The sequence below is a fragment of the Notothenia rossii genome (assembly GCF_949606895.1).
Source record: "Notothenia rossii genome assembly, chromosome: 3".
NCBI classification, from domain to species: Eukaryota; Metazoa; Chordata; class Actinopteri; order Perciformes; family Nototheniidae; genus Notothenia; species Notothenia rossii.
Genome location: NC_136901.1, coordinates 5121130 through 5142702, shown reverse-complemented (window position 1 = coordinate 5142702; position 21573 = coordinate 5121130). Strand labels below are relative to the sequence as shown.

General features: G+C 42.5%; 1 protein-coding gene across 1 annotated transcript in view; it reads left to right on the top strand.

The window, feature by feature from the left end:
- ptgfrnb (prostaglandin F2 receptor inhibitor b) overlaps nucleotides 1–21573 on the top strand; it is a 52556-nt gene that overhangs the window by 12805 nt on the left and 18178 nt on the right. The window contains exons 5-10 of the mRNA XM_079673274.1: nucleotides 2363–2788; nucleotides 14357–14503; nucleotides 14590–14750; nucleotides 15285–15405; nucleotides 15914–16133; nucleotides 16368–16555. Of these exons, the coding sequence (XP_079529400.1) occupies nucleotides 2363–2788; nucleotides 14357–14503; nucleotides 14590–14750; nucleotides 15285–15405; nucleotides 15914–16133; nucleotides 16368–16555 (1263 nt within the window). The remainder of the gene's footprint in view (nucleotides 1–2362; nucleotides 2789–14356; nucleotides 14504–14589; nucleotides 14751–15284; nucleotides 15406–15913; nucleotides 16134–16367; nucleotides 16556–21573) is intronic.

Below are 21573 nucleotides of genomic sequence, written 5' to 3'. Positions count from 1 at the left end.
CCTCTCATACAAGCGTTCCCTTTTATGGTGTTGTTTACAAGCTGAGGATTGGACCTGCAGTTCATTAAAGCTGCTGTGTTTACACTGGAGGGTTACACATGGAGCACCGAGCAGGCAAAGACACTTAAGAGGGACAGTTGAGCCTTGTTTATACCTTTTTTTTTAAAGTCCTCAAAGTATCTTTTAGCTATGGTAGTGGAAGTATGTTATAGACACACAACTGGGAGACTTAACTCATGTTGGATTGGGTCTGTCACTTGCATGATCAGCAAGCAGCTTTCACATTGATACTACATTAGCATCATTAACACATCTGTATTTTAATTCTCTAAAGATAGTCCAACATGACATGAAAGCAGATCTCAACTCTCCCAAAGTTAGACAAGTGTTTTGGTCTGTGACGCTCAGCTGTAGTTTATGATGCTTAGCCTTAGCTCGGTAGCTAATAACAAATGGCAACAGGTGGTTAATCCAGGCTTCAAAAGATCCCTTTAACTCCAGAACCCCCTAAGATTTTGAAATTGTTAAAGATCCCTTGTCATGGCCATTTCCACTGATCATAATTCCATTGTTGAGGTCTACTAGAATAGATTTAAATGGTGCTATGTTCCAAACTCACATTGGTTTCTCATCCAGCATCTCTGTATAGTATGTGTATTCACATACTATACAGAGATGTATAGTCCCTCCCTGTGAGCCCAGTGTGCTCTGATTGGTCGGGGCGTTGCGAGGCTCGTTGCTGCTGCGAGGAGCGGACAGGTTTCCGGGTTGGCGATACAGCGAGAACAAGCTAAACTCATCCTGAGCACACAAACACTCACAGCCGAAGTAAAAACAATAAGTGTGGCTTGATATTGAGTCAGAAAAAGGTTTATAACCTGTGAGAATGGATCTGCAGAGAGCATTTCTCCACCATCCCATCTCGTCTTTTACCAGCGTTCAGGGAGCTCTATGCAAGTCAATGGGGACTCCCTGTTAGTTAGCCAAGGGATCCTGGTGTGTGAGCTGCTCCGTGGATTGTTCCATTTGGGCCAATCCGGTCATTTGTTGTTGATCTGGGTGTTCACACGTCACAGAACCCAGGAAGCAAACAATGGAAAAAGAGAAATGTCCAACGAGGCGTTCTGGGGCAGCATAGACAGGTCTTCTCTGTGTTAGAGTTTTACTCTCTACAGGGTGTACTTTGAGGGTTTGTGACTCTGCAGACCGTTTACATGCAGAAAAACCTTCATAACAACAAGGGGACGGGTAACAACAGGAAAAGCATGACATGGGACCTTTAAGATAAAACCCCTTGTGTCTATCAATTGTGTCAAACGTGGAGTTAAGTACGAAGGGTAGAGGGTAAAATACTTGTTATCCCTGGAGTTTGTAGATAACTACCCTAAAGGTTTAATTGTAGATACAGAAGCTGGCATCCTGTGCTGGATGTGAAGGAATTCTGGGAGAAAAGGCAGGATTTAGAGAGAGGGGGGACGTGGGAGAGTTGCCTCTCTTTTATTTGACGGCATCCTCTCCTCTGTGAGACTTTACTTCGCTGCATCCCAGGAGGCTCGTGACCCCTTCACTGTCTGTCTCTGTCTGTCTTATTCTGTCCTCAGAGAGGCCCCTACACACACACACACACACACACACGCACGCACACACACACACACACACACACACACACACACACACACACACACACACACACACACACACACACACACACACAGACACTCACATACACTCACATACACATTCACTGTGGTTGCTGTGGTCACCATATCTTATATCTTTCTGGGCTACCTACCATATCCTCTTTAAGTGCTATAAAACACCTAGTGGTTTGTAATGAAACCAGAGAGGAGACACACACACACACACACACACACACTCTCACATGTACACACACACACACTCACACTCACACTCTCACACGTACACAGGTCCATTGTGTGCCAGACAGTCCATATTGACTTACTGAAAGTCAAACAGGGTGAGCTTTATGTCTTTTGTCCTTCTCCAGACACCATACAGAGACACATACCCAGGTTGTTACTGGAGATAAGGTCCAAAGCCCCCGATGCACAGAGAGACACATTTTAATGGATATATTCTGAGTAGAAAGTTCTTAAGCACACTGCTGAGAGGATGCACATCTTTAAATTACATTCCTATGTGTATACATGTGTCCGTTGATTGTGTGTGTATATATAGGATATACATATTTTTTATATATATATTTGTATTCGGGATTGTGGGAAACGGTATTTCGATCTCTCAAACTGAAAGATTGACAATACAGTTGACTGTGACTTGGAAAAAACATTTTCAAAAAGCCTTATTGTTGAATCTTGTTATGTTTCTGTCCTCTCTCAAGGTCAGTCCCTCAGCGTGAAGGCTTCCTCCTCTTCCTCCTCTTCGTCTCTCCTCCTCACCCCCGGCGAGACGCTGACCCTCCTCTGCTCCGTCGCCGCGGACAACCTGCCCGCCGTCTCCCTGGAGGTGAGCTGGCTGGCGGACGGCCGCGACCTCATCACCATGGAGCGCAGCGGCGTAGTGATCTCCAACACCTCGTCTTCTGGAGGAGCGCTGGGGAACCGGGGGGAGGCGAGTCTGGAGAGGACGGGAGGAGGGGAGTACAGACTGGGGGTGAGGGGGGTGAGCGGGGAGGACGGGGGAGCGTACACCTGCCGAATCAGAGCCTTCATCGAGAAAGGAGGGAGGAGCTCTGGAGGAGGCGGGAGGTGGCACATGGCGGCGGAGAAAACATCCAGCGCCGTGAGAGTGAAGGTGGCGCAGATCAGTGAGTAGAAGTTATTACGTCTCTGTCACGAGACGATAAAACCATACTTATAGCCACAGACAGAAAACCCTCATATGTGATGTAACAACCTTTTGAAAACACAACAAAATAGAAAACCCCAATTTAGAAAACACAGAGTGATACGTGTTATGCGTGGTGTGCAAAAGCACGGGAGAAGAAGTAGGTCTAAGGTAGGGCTGTACCCGAATATTCGTTCGTTGGAGTACTACTATTCGGTGAATTTATTGAAATCTCCAATATCAACGTAAGAGCTTGTGCCTCTTCGGGGGGTGCTAACACTTAATCATAAACGTTATCGTTTACTTTCTCCGTCTTTATACGTAGATATTACTTTTCTCCGTTAATCTCAGTCACGTTGTTTCCATAGCAACAACAACTTCCTGTCAACTGAGCTAACTCTCCTTCAAAATAAAAGCATGTCCATAAATAGGAAGCCAAGCCAAATTACACTTAAGACATATACAACTGCGATGAAAGTAACAAACACAATGCGATAACCTTTTCAATTTCAAAGAACAAAAATTGGGTTACATTAACAAATAACTATAAAACAACAATACTGTAGAATAACAAAATGAATGCCGTGAATACACCGAAAAACACGTTTTGAAGCGGTTCGCTGCTGATTACTACCGAATATCCTGAGCCCGAAAAATGGTATTCGGGACAGCCCTAGTCTAAGGTGGTGGGCGTGTCTATTGGATTTGGGTGGTGACATTTCAGGTTGTATCCGGTTACCTGCGCACTTTGTCCCACTCGCCACTTGTATTGGATTACTACAGCCGCAAAACTCACTTTAAATGATGATCAGTGAGGCGTAAAGACATGAGACGCTGGATTGTGTCGAGTTAGATTGACTTGTGCCGAGACATTGAGCTCTTTGGAATTGTGTACTTATTAAAGCCCTTTAGACCATCCTTTAGTGAAGACAGGTGTGTGTTCAGGGACAGTTGTGATGTCTGACGCAGTGTAGAAACTAAAGGAGTGAAGCGAGTGTTTCTGATGCAGAACAGTCTGGAAGGGAAACTCTCTAATCCTCCAGTCAGCTGTTGACTCCTGCTGCGAGAACGATTGATTAGTCATGCCTGTCCTGCTCTCTGCTACCTCTGGGGATGTGTGTGTGTGTGTGTGTGTGTGTGTGTGTGTGTGTGCTGTAAATGTGTGTGTAATGCTCTGATCCAGTCGACACAGCATCAGTCCCTGCAGGGTGGGGGTTCTCTCTCTCTCTCTCTCTCTCCCTCACAGCCTTTCTAAATTTGACATCATGTCGGGGAGGGTGCTTGGCTTGCATGGTGATGTGTTGGATATGCAATTAGATAGGGAATTAGTCTCTTTTGCTCCTTCTAAATACATTTATTGTTAGATCAGGGCGCTCAGTCACACTGGGGTTGTTCATGGTCTCTTTGAAGACGACCCCATTGTCTTTCTGAAAGCTAGAATTGACTCCATTAATACTTTCTCTCATGGGAAATTGAAATGTGTTCGTATAGCCATATAAAAACCACTATAACACAACATGCATTTATACTAAAAGTGCACCAAATTGCAGAATATCTCACTTTACTGTATACAACACGTCTTTCTGGGAAGTAAAACCACTGCATTTCTCTGTAACGATGGTCAATTCAAAAGGTTTTGCTTTAATTCAGTTTCTACCAAGGCTTATTCTGCAGTTTTCATGTCATGCTGCCACTGTGTGTGCTACCTAAAACCATCATATGTTTACATTTGACATTTTTAGTGCATATATAGTGCAAACGGCTCCAGGGCTGCAGAGCTACTCACCTTAACAGGCACACATATTTGAACTGATTGTGAAAAGATGAGAACTTCCTGTTGACTCCAATTGTTAAACTTGAAGGTATTTTGACCAATACGCTATTTATATTGATGTTCTGTGTATTAAAGCAACACATTGTAGTTATAATTTCCTCCCTTATTTCATGTAAAAATGTCTGACAAAACACCAAAACTTGGATACAAGCTTTGACAGAAATGAGCACTTGAATTAGGTTTCTGACATAATGATAATAATGAATAAATAAACACTTGTTATGTAATCGCTTATTACTGCTTTTGAGAATCCCCAGGAAGTTCTCTGGCAGATCGATTGGCTCAAAGTTTAATGTGAGCTTAAGCGCCAGAATAACAAATAATCATTATCGTCCTGCTTTTCTTTTTTGGGGTATAAAAGAGTTTTAATGGGAGTCCAGTTTGCTTTGGAGCGTCCTGGCATTGAGTTTAAAAACACCTCAAAGTCTTTGTTCCCTTTTTAAAGAGTTTGGACTGGATCGCTGCCACAGGAAACACAATCACTATGTGCAGAGATTTTAAATCAAAATCTGCCTCTTTCTCTCCATTATTTGTGTATTAAATGTTCAGAAAATCATACGAGGGAATACTTAATTTGACAAAGTGATCCAATATAATCACAGTTGTATTTTAATCGGGTTTTAAATCCACTAAATCTCCCTTTTCTCAAAGACATAGACACCCACCACCACGCCCATTCAGGGGGGAGGAAAGCCCAATTTCAAAAGCATTGTAGGACGTTTTGATGGATATTTAATTTAATCGTTTATTTGAATAGGGACAATGCACATTAAAGAACACTTTTGACAAATAATGCTTCAAGTGTAAATATGCCGGATTTGAGCTTTGAGCTAATTTCCATCCGTAGTCCCGTCACATACAACATATAAGAACATGACATTTGTAAACATTGCAAAAAATAAATACATGATAGGCAGGAAGAGCAAGAGCAGCACACACAATTATTTACCACATGGCAGTACAATGTAGCAGCTACGACATATAAAGTACAAGAGGAGATACAAGTGCAAGAGGAGATGTGTGCGTTTACACCTGCCTTGTATAGTCCGGTTGAATCGAACCCTGGTGCGTTTAGCCGCTTGGTGCGGTTCATTTGGGTCGGTGTGAACACAGTCCGAGACCTATGTGAACTAAACAACCGGACTCTGGTCTGCTAAAATAGGTGGTCTCGGAGCGCTTGCTTGCGAACTCTGGAGCGGTTCATTGCTGGTGTGAACGCAGTCCGCACCAAAACATAGGAAGCGTAGTATTTACGTGTCACAAGAACGCGGATATCTTCAAAAATCTTTAGCGAATGAGTCTTTCAAGACATGCGCGGTTGTTTAGTTAAAGAGTGAAGCAGAATGAAATGTTGAACAGTGTCGTGTAAAGTATAAATTCTCCGTGAGCTACATAAAATTAAGAACACCTGTCGTCTGTGAAACGCCCCTCCTTACTGCAGGACGTCTTTCATTATATGTGTTATAAATGTTTTTCACGGACGCTGTCTGATTATATAATCATATGCGCGGGCCGCTAGTGTCTGTTGATCTCCAGATTAACAGCAGCATGAGAATAACCTGCCGAAAGTGCCGATGCTCCATGGCGGAGGCTCCGGTAGAAATTGCCGGGATTTGCGTTTTTACCCCCTTAATGTCTGACCAAGGGTTGAACAGCATTTCCGTGCACATGACTTGTGTTTTAAAGTTTATAGTCCGTTTGAGTTTTGCCCGTGTGAACGCAAACCGAACCTTCTGAAAAATGAAACAATGTAACAAACTGTCGTCTGGTGCGCACCAGAGAAGCGGACTATTAGTGTGAATGCTCCTGAGAGAGGGACAATCCCGTATCTCAGTTGGAAGGCTGTTCCACAACGAGCTGCCTTTTAATGGAGAGGACATTTTGTCCAAAAGTGGTCCTTCTGCGGTGGACCTCACAGTCTCCTCTGGTTTCTGACCTAGTGCAGCGCCCAGTGTGTTTTCTGTGGATGAATTCCCCTAAGGGAGGGGGAGGGGGGGGCAGTCCATGTAAACATTTATAAAGAAAAATACTTTTAAAAGACTTAAAATGGTCAAAGCTCAAGAAATTGTGTTTATCTAGGATGGTACAGTGATGGTATGAATGTGGCTTTCTGTCAAACACCATGATAGCTCTCTTGTACAGCTGTTCTATGGGTTTCAGGTTTGTGGCACAAGCAAACGAGCAGTCCGCAAACAGTATTCAATGTGGGATAGAATCGTACAGTGGAGGTATGTGACATTCCTTCAGTGACTGACAGACTGTTATACACAAAGCTTTGATCGCTTCCTCTTTCCTTATTTTGTTTTTTTGTCTCGACTTCCCTGCCGTGCCAACAACTTCCTCTCCATTCAGTGTATTTAAAAGTTCTTAAACACAGAAATGTAACTTCAAGGTTACTTTATATAGGTCTCGTTAAAGCCGGGCTGCACACACACACGGAGAACATATAGACGCAGAACATTTAATAAAACGATATATACATGTACCCGTTTGACTTACACGTGTACATATTTAACTGTTTGTCCTATTTTTGTGAATTTTCTATATTATATGAACATTTATTTAAAAGATTTCTGAATCTGCACACACGCATATACTATCGTGTTTTTTTGGCAGTCACATACCTGATGTATACACAAAGTATGTACTGTATGAGCATGTCAGTGTAGTTTATTTTTAAATTGTAGTGCAATTATTTTTTATTTTGTGCATAACCAGCACTTAGGGGAAATCTGTATTGAGTGTATTCAGAAAAAAAACACAGTTTGCATTTTTCTCAGCTTTGTTGTGGTAACATTTCTAAAACAGCCCAATAGTTTTCCCCACCAGCGTGCCGTCATCACACACTTCTATTTCCCATATCTTTCTCTCAAAGTTGAATAAAACCTAAAAACAAGTTGCCAGTAAAATGAGAAAGCCTTGTGATTACCAGCGAGGGAAAAGGCGTCTTTTGTTAGCACTCATGGGTCTCTCCATGCTTCCCTGGTGCGAGGGACTAGTCGCAGGGAAACGACGCAAGTGAGGGACGCAAGGAATCCATTTAACCGAAGTGAAACGCACCCTTAGTTCTTGTTTTACAAACGCAGTGAAGATGTTTTGCAGAACTGACACCATTTAATTAACCAAGGTACTTTCAAAATGAGGAAACGAAAGCCCAATATTCAAAGCCTTTTGATAAATTAACGTACACGACAGCTACATTGGTGAATAATAACGGAAAATCACCCAGAACCACATCCAGTGTGTTTCTACATACATCCTGTCCTGTATGTCAGCCGCAGCCCTGAGTTAAAACGACAACTGTCCCTCGTAGATACACAGAAGTTTCTGGAAGCCTTGAGGATCCATGTTACATTTTGAAATGTCAACTACACACACACACACACAAACACACACACACACACACACACACACACACACACACACACACACACACACACACACACACACACACACACACTGTAGCTACAGTATGCACACATGACAAAAAAAAAAGAGCCTTGAATTGAATCTTGAACCCCGAAAATATAGGAGCTGCAGTCAATTAGAAACATTGCTCTCATGGTGTGTGTGTGAGTGTGTCTGTGTCGGCAGACGCAGTATGAAGGAATGTATACCCCCCGGGCCAAAATGTAGGAGTTCCACCAGCGAGAACAGGCACATACCCTCAGAATGTGGGACACACACACACACACACACAAAAACACCACACACACTCACCATAGTGTTTGACAAACAACAAACCTAGTTTTCCTCACACTCTTGTAAAAATTACACACACACACACACGCACGCACGCACGCACGCACACACACGCACGCGCAAACAGGAAGACCATCAAGGTACACACAAAAACAGAAACTAAACTACTATATCAAGCTCATTGATATGTCAGCCGTTCCCTCACGAAAGTGTGTGTGTGTGTGTGTGTGTGTGTGTGTGTGTGTGTGTGTGTGTGTGTGTGTGTGTGTGTGTGTGTGTGTGTGTGTGTGTGTGTGTGTGTGTGTGTGTGTGTGTGTGTGTGTGTGTGTGTGTGTGTGTGTGTGTGTGTGTGTGTGTGTGTGTGTGTGTGTGTGTGTGTGTGTGTGTGTGTGTGTGTGTGTGTGTGTGTGTGTGTGTGTGTGTGTGTGTGTGGTCCACCACCACCAGTCAGTTCATATTCTATTGATGCGTGGCCTTGAGGTTGCCCACTCTTCCCACGATGCTTTGCCTACCAGGAAGCAAAACAAAGTTGGAGAACTTGTTTAGGATCTCCCCACGGCACACAAACACACACACACACACACACACACACACACACACACACACACACAGAGGGTATAGTTCTCCTCACCCTTGGCTACACTTCCCCTGTGTGCGTGTTGTTGTGTCAGCTGGAATTGTTGTCAATGGAGCCACTTCACTCAAAAATGACTCCTTGTACTTCATGCAAGCTCATATCTTCAGAGCTTAACTGAATATTTATGAACATATATTTATACAGTGTGCATTTTAATATTCTAGAAGTAGGGCTTTTTGCTCTTATTCTCTTCGTATCAATGGCTGATCTAAGGGGGCTTCTTTCCGATCAACTTTTGTTATGTATTCATCTAAAAAGCACCGGTCCTTAAACGTATTGACCTGATAGTGAATAGGAGGCTTTGTTTGCACACGCTGAACTCATGTCAGACAGCCTTAGTTTTTTACTGGTCTCGTTAATATTGGTAATCTTAAGACTAAGGGTTCGATTCCCCCTCGTGCATACCCCCATTTCTCCTGATACGTGGTTATTTTGAGGGGGAAAGCGTCAGTCGAATGTAACTGTTGTTCATACAGGATTTACTGAAGAACGTGTAGTGTTTTCCTCCCGGAGGACTCGGATTAGGACGCTTCCTGCAGCTTTTCAGCAACGCCACAGGCTGATTTTTCTGATGTTTAGTAGCCTTCACTCGGCAGGCTTGATTTTCAAACCTTCTCATCTATTATTGGAGGAGTATTTATTATTTAGTCTTTATACATTTATATATTACACACTTTATCTTATTTTCCTGTCGTATAAACGGCTTTCTCTGTCTAGGAAGTCGTTGGTAAACCTGGCGTGTGTAGTAACAGATGACTGTAATCTGCCGGCACACACAGTAATCTGATTACATGTAGCTGTAATGTAGGATGTAAATTGTACATCTGTTCAGTGTGTGTCAGCCAGTTCTCCTTCCTGGGAGACACACGGCGTGTTGACAGAGAACAGCTCGAGTGGCTTATTCATATCTGGTTTTCCTATCTCTCTCACACACACACACACACACACACACACACACACACACACACACACACACACACACACACACACACACACACACACACGAGCCTGCACACTCCTGTGGAACCAGTCTCACATGCCTTTGGTTGTTTTGGCAGATTTCAGCATTTCTTCCGTTACGGGAAACAGCCAGCTCCGCCGTGGGTTGGGAGTTCAGAGGCAAACGCATTAATATGATGGCGTACGGCCCACCTGTTAACACACCAAACACGTTCCTGTGTGTGTGTGTGTGTGTGTGTGTGTGTGTGTGTGTGTGTGTGTGTGTGTGTGTGTGTGTGTGTGTGTGTGTGTGTGTGTGTGTGTGTGTGTGTGTGTGTGTGTGTGTGTGTGTGTGTGTGTGTGTGTGTGTGTGTGTGTGTGTGTGTGTGTGTGTGTGTGTGTGTGTGTGTGTGTGTGTGTGTGTGTGTGTGTGTGTGTGTGTGTGTGTGTGTGTGTGTGTGTGTGTGAGAGACCTACATGACCCTTATTGACAGTTTTTACGATAATATGCTGAATATCTTTAGGCTTCTGACTGTTTCTTAACCTCTTACTCTCCCCTTCTCATTACCAAAGCCCACATTTCTCTTTTTTTAGGGGGTGGGGGATCTTTAGGAGGATAGTAGGCCAACATATAGCGGGTGCACACCGTCTGGGGAAACTGGGGTCCTGAATATTCATTTTTGTCTTGAATCAGTAATGAATATCGTGGTTTGGTTGCGCCTCAATTCAAATATGTACGAGTGTTTAAGTGCCTTGTACATCATGATTAAAGTATGCTATGGCCATTCCTATGCTCTATAATACCAATAAGTTGGATGAAACAGAGATTTGCCTCCAAAATGAAAATACCACATTTAGATAGCTAGACTTTAAAGAAGAATATAGAAAAATGCATTCTGTTATTTGGCACCAAATACTGAGATTTCTGCAAGAATTGCACTTTTTTGGGGCAATTAGATCGCAATGACTTCTCTAGTTTGTGATTGTAAAGTGCCACAAGGTTCATTTGATAAAGGGAGGTCAAGTTTATTTTCCAAATGGTCTCACTGAATGAGATTTAATCATAACTGGATCCACAAGACGAGAGAAAAGGTAATAATAACTCATTACGCTGCATGAAAATAAGCATTGAATTAGGAGTTTCCATATTACCCATTGAAATATATCAAAGCATGTTAGACTATTTGCTGATTTTATACATGCAATAATTGAGAAAGTAATTGGTAGATTAATGGAGAATGAAAGTAAAAGCGACGGTCGTGCTTTGCCTCTCTGAAGTGAACAGGCGGCGTGTTTGCTAATGATTTGCTCGGCGAGTAGCGGGGAAATAATGAACGAGAAATAATAACGTCTGAAAGCAGTCGGAGGCAAATGAGTGTCACCATTACAATCAGTGCAAACTCACCAAGAGCAGCTTCTTAAAGCGAACACATGCCGAGCGCTGCACATGAAAGCACTTTGTTGTGTTATTGACATTGACCTATTTTACGGAGACACACACTCGCTAATGGAGCCTTTTCTTCTTTTGAGAGCCGGTTTTTACACAATTTCTGCTCTTCTAAACTCACTGACTGGAGCAGAAGGACACGACTGTGCACAGTAGGGATGCATTCCGGTATTACCGAAATACCGGTTACTGGTGGCTACGGTATACCGTACCGAAATCAGATCCGGTTTCGATACTTTAAAAAAAAAAAAAAAATCTAAAATTTTTTTTTTTTTTTTTTAATTTAATTTTAAAAGTGAGTCCGTGGCCCGTGATGGCGGGTGTTATAAATTAGATTGCATAATCGTTTTTCTTCATTATTTATGTATTTTTCATTGTTTGTTCAATACTAGAAAGGCCCACAAATGAACTGTGATGGGATTTGTTTTCTCTCACCAGTGAAGGCTAATGTTGATTTTAAAGATGAGATTTGTTTGTTTGTGCAATGCCGAGATCTCATGAGCATTATTCTATTATTTATTTGTTCTCTAGTCGAATCTCAGGTTTAACATTAATTATAACGGTGCTATAACGGTCTGTTTGCATTGACAAGATGTGCCAGTCACGCGGTACACCTGATGGCGGGTGTTATAAAAGATATTCCATAATCGGTTTTCTTCATATTTTTAATGTATTTTTCATCGTTTGTTCAGCACTAAAAGGTCCAAGAAGTCCCACAAGTGAATTTAATATTCATTTGACATGTTAACTATATCGTAAAGCGCTTCATGGGAGTAATTGTGGGATGATACATTTTCAAAGTATCACGATATGTATCGGTTGAGTATCGGTATCGTTCAGTGGTATCGGTATCGTAAAAAAGTCAACGATATGCATCCCTAGTGCACAGTGTTGATTGGTTGTTTAAATCTACTGGACTACTCGTGCACTTTCATGTTTTGAGCTGGATTGTTGGTCAGCTTATTACCTCCTATTTCAGGCATTAAAAGTACAGAACAATCATTGTATAATCTGTTAATTATTGATCCATTATTCCTAATCATGAAATGCACACCAAGCCAATATTGAGGGTCCTCGGTGACCGTCAGAAATGTCAGAAAAGGCCGTTTTAAGTCTTGCAGATATATGTGTGTGTGTGTGTTTGATCTTTTCTCTGTTTTATTTAACATGAATATATTTTGGTTTTGGACTGAGATAAAAACCAGCGTATATGCATTTGCTCTGCTCTACGTGTACAGTATACTGCATGTAGAAAAAAGCTGCCAACAGCTATGGGAGATTAACTTTTTATTCAAATCAGTGGGATGTGTTACTGTAGGGATTTTAAAAGCCCTGAAAACCAAAATCAAAGTCTCTTAAAAGGATGAAAACTGACTAGATCAGAATAAATAGCTAATTTAGATAACTGGTTATACTGTAGCCGAGTGTCAAGTATGTTATCTCAAATTATCCTTCAGGTTAAGGGTGTTTCTGGTATTACAGCTTGTCTCATTTTTAAGACCTCAAACGGGCTTGTTTTTAGTAAAAATTCATATTAGTTTAGTAAGTAAATCATTTATTTTATTTAGTTTTTAAACGTTTTCTAAAACCTCGATTTAATGAAAGCCGTAGCCTCCTTTTTGTATTTCCGCTCGGTGGAAATAAGGACTTAATTGAATTAAGAAAAATATATATTAGTGTCACTATTGGCTTTATGAAAAGATACAAATTGCCTTTCAAACCCCACGTATCCAGTACATACATTCCCAAATGATGGTGTCTCTAAATAAGGAAACAATTGGGAGCGAGGCACGAGGCCGGCTGGCTGTGTGTGTGTGTGTGTGTGTGTGTGTGTGTGTGTGTGTGTGTGTGTGTGTGTGTGTGTGTGTGTGTGTGTGTGTGTGTGTGTGTGTGTGTGTGTGTGTGTGTGTGTGTGTGTGTGTGTGTGTGTGTGTGTGTGTGTGTGTGTGTGTGTGTGTGTGTGTGTGTGTGTGTGTGTGTGTGTGTGTGTCAGCAGATGGTGACAGAGCATGAGTCAATGTGTGTTTGTGTGACGTCCAAAATGACGCCATGCAAACCCACCTCTTCTGCCAAACACCCTCTCAGACACACTCCTGTATTTTTAGTGTTGCTGTTGTGTATCACTACCTGTTTGTGTACATTAACAGTGTGTTGGGGTGTGTGTGTGTTAGATATCTCACAGTTGGGCAGGTGGAAATCTCTGTGTGTGTTTCCTGTTCATTGAGGCATAAAGGTGCAATCTGGATGTCTGACTGAGAGGACCTGCCTCACACACACACACACACACACAGACCTCACACAGTCCTCACACAGTCAACAGTGTTGTTACAGGTTTGTCTGGCTCTGAAGCTGAGTTCTATTTTAAGACCAAACTACACAAAAAAAAGAACAGAATTAACTTTGCTTTATTTCTTGGAGGTTCTGTTGTTGTAAAATGACAGAACCTGGGATGATGGATGAAAGAAACGCCCTCTCTGCGACGGGAATTATTTCTCTGGAGGCAGCGCAGCACTGTAAATTGATATATGGGATCATTAGGGTTGACTTTCTCCCTCGAGGTATTTTGAAAACTAGGAATAATATCAACTTCCCTGTAGTGATACTTGAATACTAGACGTATGTACCCTTCTATACGTTTTGGAGGGGACCAGCGGTTGTAAAACTTAAGTGTCTGCGTGTTATCGTGGAGACAGCTGAGCTCTAAAGTTGTTTCACTTTGTAGAAGCACACTATCCTTCCTTTCAGCCGCAGTTCTAGGGTTTCACAAAGGATTAGGGCTGGGCTTTTGTGTCATTGTTTATGCCTTGAATGTTTTGAGGTGTGTTTGCCGGGACTAACAAATGTCTCAGGGTGTCACGCATTCAGCAGCTGCTTGCCACCACTTCATCTCTTCCTGTTTTTATTTAAATAAGGATCGAGTTGCTGCAATAATTAACCAATATTTAACCATCTAATGTCGTTAAAAGCTTTTAAATGTTTGTCTCCTCAGAACCCAGCTTCACGGTGACCCTTGTGGCCATCTCGAATCCCCAGATGACGGCTGAACCCACAGAGCTGGCGTGTCATGTGACCAACATTACCCATCTGCCCCTGGGTGGTCGCCTGGGGGTCACTTGGGGTCACACCACACTTCCTGGTACTTTTAACTCAACACAGCATTCAAAAAGTATCTCAGAATCATTACAAGACCACAAATAACCTCTCTCGTCCAATCACACGCAGGTTTAGTGGGCGATCCTCAGACCTCTAATTCCATTGGCTCTCTGGATGGCTATGGCAACCTGATGCCTGGAGCGATGTATTCTGATAGGCTGAAGAGCGGCGTGATGTCACTGACCAGAGTCCAGCCCGACACGTTCAAGCTGCGATTCCTCCGAACACAGGTAAACATCGAGAGGGATTTAAGCGAAAAACGGAGACTATCAGAAGCCTGTGTTCCTCTGGTTGAGTTATGTTGGGAAAATACTGAATGTCCTCTTCCAATCTGAGAGTAACATGATATCAAAGGTATCCCAACTGTAGCTGTGAACATGAAAGGATGTGTGATTACCTAGAAGAGCATCAGGACTGTTTGAGGCATATGATAGCTCTGTGATTAACATGATGATTCAGCCTCTATGGAGAGAGACATATGACAAGCATGATCATTTCTGACGTGGAGCTAATCTGAAGTAAACATTGAATACTGCTTTCTATTCCTCCATCTTGTGACTGTGGAACTCCCTCTCTTGGATATCAGCATGTGAAGGACACTGTTCAGGAACTAGTTGATGCTCTGTATGTGATGACTACTTCCCTTCTGGAGAGGATCATAAATACATGGATCCTGAGATTGAAGCTCAAGCCGGGGACCAGTGAGATTTTCCTAACAAGTTCTTATTCTGATGTAGATCTCTGACTCCTTTCCCTTCCTGTAGGAGATCGATATGGGCCAGTATGTCTGCACGGTGTCAGCGTGGAGCGTGAGCAGCCAGGGCGACATGATGAACACCGGAGAGGCTCAGAGTGCACCTCTCGCTGTACGATGGGACACCAAACGTGAGGAAACTCTTTAATATCCACCATGGTTCTGTCCTGAACTTCCTCCTGTCTGCTGGGTTAAACTCAGAATCATTGAGTCGTTGCTTTAACCTAGATTTTTTGATCCGGCCCACAAAGAATACACATTTTGACTTAATGAAGTTCCTTTTAAAAGCATTACCCCACATAAAACACTAACACACTTCCAGCCGATCACAGTACCCCTGCTGTTGGGTTTTATGAATAAGCTCCAATGTCTCCTTATCATTTCCAGACTTCATAGTAAAACCCTCAGCATGACAACAGGCCTCTTGTCTCACTCTCACACACTTCCTCTCCATTCTCTGCCTCACTTTCTGACCTTGGTGACCTCAATTTAGCTAATTGTTGCATGATGTAACTGCAGTGCTGCGTGTGTGTGTTGAATCAGAAGATCATAGTGTAATTGCTCATGACTTCCTGTCGGGGTTTCCCCCCGTCGGACCCTCTGAAGGCTCGATTGATTATAGAGTTGTGTTGTTTTCAGGTCCCACTCTGAACGTCGTGGCCAAACGGCTCCGTGAAGCCTCGGTGGGCGGGGCTACTTTTGAAATGAGCTGCGCCGTGGCAACAGAGAACCTCGGGGAGGCGGGCTACTCGGTACTCGTCCAATCACAGGACAGTCTGGAGGGCGCTGTGAGGACCATCATGACCCTCAGCCCCGACAACGTCCTGCAGCACGGAGGGGCCACGGACCCCAACCGGAGGTACATTAACACATCTGGACTACAGAAGCACTGTCTATAATGCACTTCTTTTGTTATAATTGTATTACAATGTAAACAAAATGTAAGTTCTATGTATGTTGTTTTATTGCTGGAGTCTAGGTTATATTAAATATATCTATTTATTTATAACATTCATCTACGAATGACAAAAATAGCCTTGAATCTCTATATTTTGAAATGTATTGACCCCCCTCTGTGTCCCCGTCCCCTCAGAGACAGTCTGGTTCTGACTAAGTCGGGTCCGGCAGAGTTTCGGTTTCGCCTGGCGGGCGTCCAGCTGTCCGACCGAGGTTTCTACTGGTGCGACATCACGGCCTGGACCAAGCAGCAGCCGGGCCACACCTGGACTAGAGCCACCAGCGCAGAGTCCAACAAGGTCAAGGTCGACTTCCAGGAGAACGGTGAGGCAATCGGTCAAATGTATACAGACAGAGAGATCGTTTCCCACTATCCTGAATCCAACAACAAAGATGTATATACAAATATGTATACACCAATCAACAGACACCTTTATACATATGCACACATTAAGACCTAAATAAAAGCACAACAATCAATAGGTACAAAATAACTGTCACCTCAATATCTTTGAGAATGTATCGTGCAAGACTGTCCGTAGCAGCGTAAAAAAAAAGAAGTGGTGTGTGTTAACGTGTGAGGGTGTTATAATGCAGGTTGGTATTGGATACAGCCTAAAATGATACATAAGGGCAATCTTACTTCAATTAATAGGAAGCTAAAAAAAAGCAGGACACATGTTAGGAACTGAGAATTATCCAAGATATTTATACAAGAGAACAAATTGTTTTTTTAATAAGTGTCGGTTTTATATTGCCAACACAACTTTTATTGGGTTTCTTGAGTGTTTTATAAAATCGCAAAGGTGTTGAAAGGTAAATGCATACAGTGGACGGCACATTTGACAACAAAATAGTTTGTTTTTAGGTGGGAAAAACATGTAAAAGTATAAATCTGCGTAAAAAACTTTGGCAGACAACTCGGCTACAAGTCCCAAAGTACATTCCTGTAAAATAAATAATAATTTTGCAACTTAAAAGTCTTAAGGAAGGATTCTGGACATAATCTGGTAGTTCATGACCAAAGTGGCTCATGGGTAATGTAGTTTTAAGTGGCATACAACAGACGGAAAAAGTTATTTACATAGTTGAAGTCTAAACCTGTGTGGTATCATTAAAATGTTCCAGGAGGCTGCAGTGTTTGTGTGCGTAGGAACCTTGAGTTTACTCTCAAAAGGTAAACGTTCACATGTGGTATTCAGAGTGGGAAAAACACTTACCCACTTTGCTTTACTGTTTAGTTTATTTATATACGTCCACTTTGCTTTATTTGTACTTCTGCTTCCTGTTTCTGATAGTGGCTTATGAGTGACCCAATAGATTTCTCCTACTTGTTCCTAAATGAGTCTTTTCTTATTGAGACATTCGGTTAAAAAAAAAAGGGCATAATACATGATTTCTGTTGGAAAATATAACAATACGAGTAAAAAACTAGGGAATCATTGTGTGTAATTTAACCTGAGTGTGTGTCAACAGATGGAAATATGTTAACACACATCATCCACCCACACAGTGCTAATGTTAACCAACATACACTCTCTAATAATGTGCAGAAATAACGACACACACACACACACACACACACCTTAAGCCCTTTGACGCCCACCACAGTCACTGCCCTACTTAACTTTCTTTGATCTGACGAGGAAGTGGGAGTCAGGAGGAGGAAGAGGAGGGAGGTGATGAGGAGGAGGAAGGTAGAAAGGTGTCAAGGACAAAGGAAAAGGGGAGAAAAGATTGGGGAGGAATATGGCGGAGAAGAGGAATGAGACCATGCACAGAGAAAGAAAAGGTGGAGATTGAAGGAAAGGGAATGTAACACAAACAAGAACTATAAAAGTATATCATTTTTAGTGGATCGTTATTTATATCAGATTAATGTGCAGATGCTCCGATTATTGAAATACCAAAATGTGACCTTAAACAGCCTCCGGCCCTTTAAGAGGAGTGCTGAGTCAGCAGTTATTAATTGTACATATAATCATTTTGTGAAGGTCCTTGAGCGTAAACATCATAAATGAACATAATAAATATAAGACACATGGGTCTATTAGTGACTAAGCAATAAGTAACACATTAATCAGACAATCAGTGGAATATAATCAGGTGGAGTTATTATGTTAAAACGAATATATCGTTGGATCAAAAGTCTAGTAAAAGTCTATCTCTACTGGAGGAATGTATAAATCTACCCTGGGGGGGGTTGCCTTACACCCTCAGTTATGTTTGATGAACGGCTTTAGCGTTTTGAAGCGTCTGAATGGGGTTTGTAGGAGGGAGAAGCTTTAATACCGTCGGAGCGAAGAAAGGGAGATGACAGCGAGGAGAGGAAGATGGACTGAAAACCATCTTGTGGGTTTCTCTGGGGAGGGCAGCAGCCCTTGAGCATTACTTCCTCTTTCTCTCTCCATCGCTCGCTGTTTTCTCCTCCCCCGTTCTCTCCAGGATCCTTTCTCACCCCCTCTGTCTCCCTCGCCCCTCCCTCCCTCCCTCTCTCTCTGGGACATCTTCAAAGTGAAGCCCTTTGGCCAATCAGCCAGCTGCAGTGATGTGCACCGCCGCCTTCACTCTCTCTCTCTCTCTCTCTCTCTCTCTCTCTCTCTCTCTCTCTCTCTCTCTCTTCCACTCTGTGTGTGTGTGTGTGTGTTTCAGTTGTTCAAGTGTGTGTATCCGAGTCGAACATTTTGAGTTGACCCCACACAGAGAAACATGCACACTGACAGCGTTCAACTTTCAAGCTGAGCAGTTTTCAAGAACCCCTTTTACTCGCCTTAGGGGGCGGAAGTTCTTCACATTCTGTGTGTGTGTGTGTGTGTGTGTGTGTGTGTGTGTGTGTGTGTGTGTGTGTGTGTGTGTGTGTGTGTGTGTGTGTGTGTGTGTGTGTGTGTGTGTGTGTGTGTGTGTGTGTGTGTGTGTGTGTGTGTGTGTGTGTGTGTAAACTGGCAAGTGTCCCACGGTTCCAGCTGTATCTTGAATGTTTCAGCTTGTATCCTCTGCGATGCCGTATGCTGGAGTCTCACCAGCACATTTAGTGTTAAATAATTCAGTGTGTTTTATAGATGGATGGTAAAATGATATGGAGTGTAACTGAAATTTAAAGATTCACCAAGGTCCTCTTTCGTAAATTGTATTTGATGGCTTTTCATCTGAAACATATCATATATTCCTTATTTTAACGCCCTGGATCTTAATTTTCACTGTACAGTTTGGCTGTTTATTTTTGAAAGAAGACATATTCTGCTGATGTTCAGGCGTATATCAGTATGTAGTGTTTCTACTTTAAAGAGTCCTCTCCTGCTGATGTTCAGGTATATCAGTATGTAGTGTCTCTACTTTAAAGAGTCCTCTCCTGCTGATGTTCAGGCGTATATCAGTATGTAGTGTTTCTACTTTAAAGAGTCCTCTCCTGCTGATGTTCAGGTATATCAGTATGTAGTGTCTCTACTTTAAAGAGTCCTCTCCTGCTGATGTTCAGGTGTATATCAGTATGTAGTGTCTCTACTTTAAAGAGTCCTCTCCTGCTGATGTTCAGGCGTATATCAGTATGTAGTGTTTCTACTTTAAAGAGTCCTCTCCTGCTGATGTTCAGGTGTATATCAGTATGTAGTGTCTCTACTTTAAAGAGTCCTCTCCTGCTGATGTTCAGGTGTATATCAGTATGTAGTGTCTCTACTTTAAAGAGTCCTCTCCTGCTGATGTTCAGGTGTATATCAGTATGTAGTGTCTCTACTTTAAAGAGTCCTCTCCTGCTGATGTGCAGGTGTATATCAGTATGTAGTGTCTCTACTTTAAAGAGTCCTCTCCTGCTGATGTTCAGGTGTATATCAGTATGTAGTGTCTCTACTTTAAAGAGTCCTCTCCTGCTGATGTTCAGGTGTATATCAGTATGTAGTGTCTCTACTTTAAAGAGTCCTCTCCTGCTGATGTTCAGGTGTATATCAGTATGTAGTGTCTCTACTTTAAAGAGTCCTCTCCTGCTGATGTTCAGGTGTATATCAGTATGTAGTGTCTCTACTTTAAAGAGTCCTCTCCTGCTGATGTTCAGGTGTATATCAGTATGTAGTGTCTCTACTTTAAAGAGTCCTCTCCTGCTGATGTTCAGGTGTATATCAGTATGTAGTGTCTCTACTTTAAAGAGTCCTCTCCTGCTGATGTTCAGGTGTATATCAATATGTAGTGTCTCTACTTTAAAGAGTCCTCTCCTGCTGATGTTCAGGTGTATATCAGTATGTAGTGTCTCTACTTTAAAGAGTCCTCTCCTGCTGATGTTCAGGTGTATATCAGTATGTAGTGTCTCTACTTTAAAGAGTCCTCTCCTGCTGATGTTCAGGTGTATATCAGTATGTAGTGTCTCTACTTTAAAGAGTCCTCTACTGCTAATGTCCAGGTGTATATCAGTATGTAGTGTCTCTACTTTAAAGAGTCCTCTCATGCTGATGTTCAGGTGTATATCAGTATGTAGTGTCTCTACTTTAAAGAGTCCTCTCCTGCTGATGTTCAGGTGTATATCAGTATGTAGTGTCTCTACTTTAAAGAGTCCTCTCCTGCTGATGTTCAGGTGTATATCAGTATGTAGTGTCTCTACTTTAAAGAGTCCTCTCCTGCTGATGTTCAGGTGTATATCAGTATGTAGTGTCTCTACTTTAAAGAGTCCTCTCCTGCTGATGTTCAGGTGTATATCAGTATGTAGTGTCTCTACTTTAAAGAGTCCTCTCCTGCTGATGTTCAGGTGTATATCAGTATGTAGTGTCTCTACTGGGACATGTCTCCATGCTTTAATGTTCAAAAAGCTCTTTATTTTTCTCATGCTGCCTGTACTGCAGCACCTCTTTTCTGAAACCAGAGCCCAGTCTGCTCTGATTGGTTAGCTGGACAAAATCTTCTTTGTATACCGTGTTCTTGAGGGCTGCTGCCAGACCCAAGAAAGCCTGATTGACTCACTTTCAGCTCTCAGCGCTGTGACCCAGGAAAGATGTTTTACATGCCTCCACATTGTGTCTCAGTAGCCACAGTGCATGTATAATACAGGAGATTGTTTGCACAAGACTTCATGAATGCATGAATGTTTCTCGGGGAACAGTCAGAACAGTTCTAAAATACAATCAGAGATGTTTTGAAAGCACTGAAACCCACAGCGTGTTGAAAGCAGCTGCTGCTACTCTGAAACATGAATGAATGTGTAGGTCAGAGTTGGTCTTTTACAGGCCGCTGCTCTCTGTCTAAGAACAGCAGAGGGTTTGTCCTACAATCCGTTGGTCTCACACTAAAAATGACATTGGGTCAGGAAGATAACTGAGGAATTTGGTGAGGCCCCTCAACCTTAAGTTTAACCATCTAGAAAC